The sequence below is a fragment of the Hyperoodon ampullatus genome, assembly GCF_949752795.1.
Source record: "Hyperoodon ampullatus genome assembly, chromosome: 4".
Taxonomy (NCBI): domain Eukaryota; kingdom Metazoa; phylum Chordata; class Mammalia; order Artiodactyla; family Ziphiidae; genus Hyperoodon; species Hyperoodon ampullatus.
The window spans coordinates 28,977,000-28,979,236 of record NC_136917.1 but is presented as its reverse complement, the minus strand read 5'-3'; the positions used below and the strand labels follow the sequence as shown (position 1 = coordinate 28,979,236).

Sequence of the window (2,237 nt, the reverse complement as noted above, 5' to 3'; positions counted from 1 at the left end):
GCCCTGACCTTGGCACTTCTCCCTCCCCCCATATCAAGTCAGTTAGACTCTGAGGACATATGAACTGAGAACCTGAAGGGTGAGAAAGAGCCGATCACAGGGAGAAAGGGCATTTCAGGCTGAGGGAACAGCCTGTGCAAAGGCCCTAAGGCAGGACCGGGCCTGGTGTGTTGGAGGAACAGCAAGGAGACCCATGTGTCTGGAGCAGAGTGAGCGAGGGGAAGAGAGGGAGGATATTTGGGGTTTGGGCTCTAAGACCTCATGGGCAGAGGGTGCCCTGAACAAGTCTGAGTCCCCTGAAAATCTCGAAAGGGGGGAAAAATTAGCCCCTTCCTCAGTGGGTCCCTAGGAGGCTTGGGGAGATGATGTTGGCAGAATGTGAGTGTGAGGGCTGGATCCAAGCCACGGGGTGGTTGCGGGGCAGCTGCCAGCCCACTTTGTGGCACCTCTGGGCCTTACGAGGTCCAGGAGCTGGGGATGATCTGAGCCTTCCAGAAGTTTTTGCGAAGTTTGCCCAGCCCCCCAGGTCAGAGCCCCAGGAATTCTGTGGGGGGTTCGGGGGGTTCGGGACCAGGATGTAACAGGACGATGTCACAGAGGCCGGGAGGATCTAGAACTCTGGGGGCTCCTGCTCTGCCTAACTGCCTCTGAGCCACCCGTTCAAGCTCCATTCACACCCCAGCCACGGGCCCCCTGGGACATCCTGGAGATGCCTAGAGGCCTCCTGTCCGTGGTCCACGGTGGGACCTAGCTCCACACCGCAGCCAGAGAAGGAGGGGCTGGCCATGGGGCAGCCCTGGCCAGTCCTGGCCCTGGGGGTAGTCAGGGTCTCACTCATCCTTCTGGGGCTGCTGGTGCCCACACAGCCTGTGGTGCGAGCCGTGCTGGATGGTAACTCAAGCACCGTGGATTTTGCGGACCTGCCGGCCCTGTTCGGGGTGCCCCTAGCCCCCGAAGGCGTGCAGGGCTACCTGATGGAGGCCAGACCGACCAACGCGTGCCATCCCATCCAGGGCCCGCGGCCGGGCAACGGCTCCCTGGGTACCGTCGTGCTGATCCGCCGGTACAATTTCACGTTTGACCTCAAGGTGCTGCACGCCCAGCGGGCCAGCTTCCAGGCGGCCACTGTGTACAACGTGTGCTCTGACAACCTGGTGTTCATGGCCCATGTCTACGAGGACCTGCGGCGCCAGATCACCATCCCCTCAGTGTTCGTGGGCGAGGCCACCTCCCGGGACCTGCGGGTCATCGTGCGCTGCGACAAATTGGCCCACGTCCTCCCGCTCCCCGACCACCTGCCCTTCCGGGGCCTGGACTGTCACCACATGCTGGCCATCTCCTGGATGCTGGGCTGCACCCTGGCCCTGCTCACGACCACCTTCTTCATCCTACGGTATCTACGGAACTGGCTGTGGGCCTGGTGGGCCCGCGGGCCAGTGGTCAAGGCGCGGGCCAGCCAGAGGGCCCAGGTGAGCACTTTCACGAGGCTTCACGACCTGTGTGCCATCTGCCTGGATGAATACGAGGAAGGTGACCAGCTCAAGATCCTTCCCTGCTCCCATACCTACCACTGCAAGTGCATCGACCCCTGGTTCTCCCAGCCCGCCCGGCGCTCCTGCCCTGTATGCAAGCAGTCAGTGGCCAGCACGGAGGACGGCTCTAGCTCCACCATCGGCAGCTATGGGGACGAGGAGGACCCCTCGCTGCCTGGTCACCGTCCCCTGATCTGGGCCATCCAGATCCAGCTGCGCTCCCGGAGGCTGGACCTGCTGACCCAAGCCAGTGTCCGCCGCCGCTGGAGTGCCACCTCCGTGGGGACAGCTGAGACCAACGAATCCTTGGAGGGGCCCCCAGAACCCCTCTGAGGCCTGCCGCCCCTGTCTGGCAGAGATTGGGGGGGGGGGGGAGGGTAGAAGTGAGGAGTGTTTCTAGTCTGGAGACTAGATAATAAAGTGGGTTTGAAAGTGGATTCTTGCCCTGGCTGCTGTGGGGCAGACCGGCCCCTCATGCCACGCGTGTGGCAAGCTGAGCCTAAGGCTGGCTCCTGGCATCTGTGGGCGAGTGAGGGTATATGGGGGCGGGGGGCATGGTATTCTCAGGGCTGCTGTGTGCATGATGTCCTTGGTGGCCCTGCGACGGGGCCCCTGTGCCTCCGTTCCAATACTGGGCACAGGAGCGGCTGATTTCCCATATGCTTTTTTTTTTTTTTTTTTTTTTTTTTTTTGCGGTACGCGGGC

At 62.0% G+C, this 2,237-nt stretch overlaps 1 protein-coding gene across 1 annotated transcript; it reads left to right on the top strand.

Moving 5' to 3' along the window:
* Positions 1 to 362: 362 nt before the first annotated feature.
* ZNRF4 (zinc and ring finger 4) lies at positions 363 to 1,872 on the top strand (the record flags this gene model as incomplete). The annotated part of the gene is made up of 2 exons (XM_079701455.1): positions 363 to 526; positions 653 to 1,872. The coding sequence occupies 2 exons, from the start codon at positions 363 to 365 to the stop codon at positions 1,863 to 1,865; spliced, it is 1,377 nt and encodes a 458-aa protein (XP_079557581.1). The 3' UTR covers positions 1,866 to 1,872.
* Positions 1,873 to 2,237: the final 365 nt, after the last annotated feature.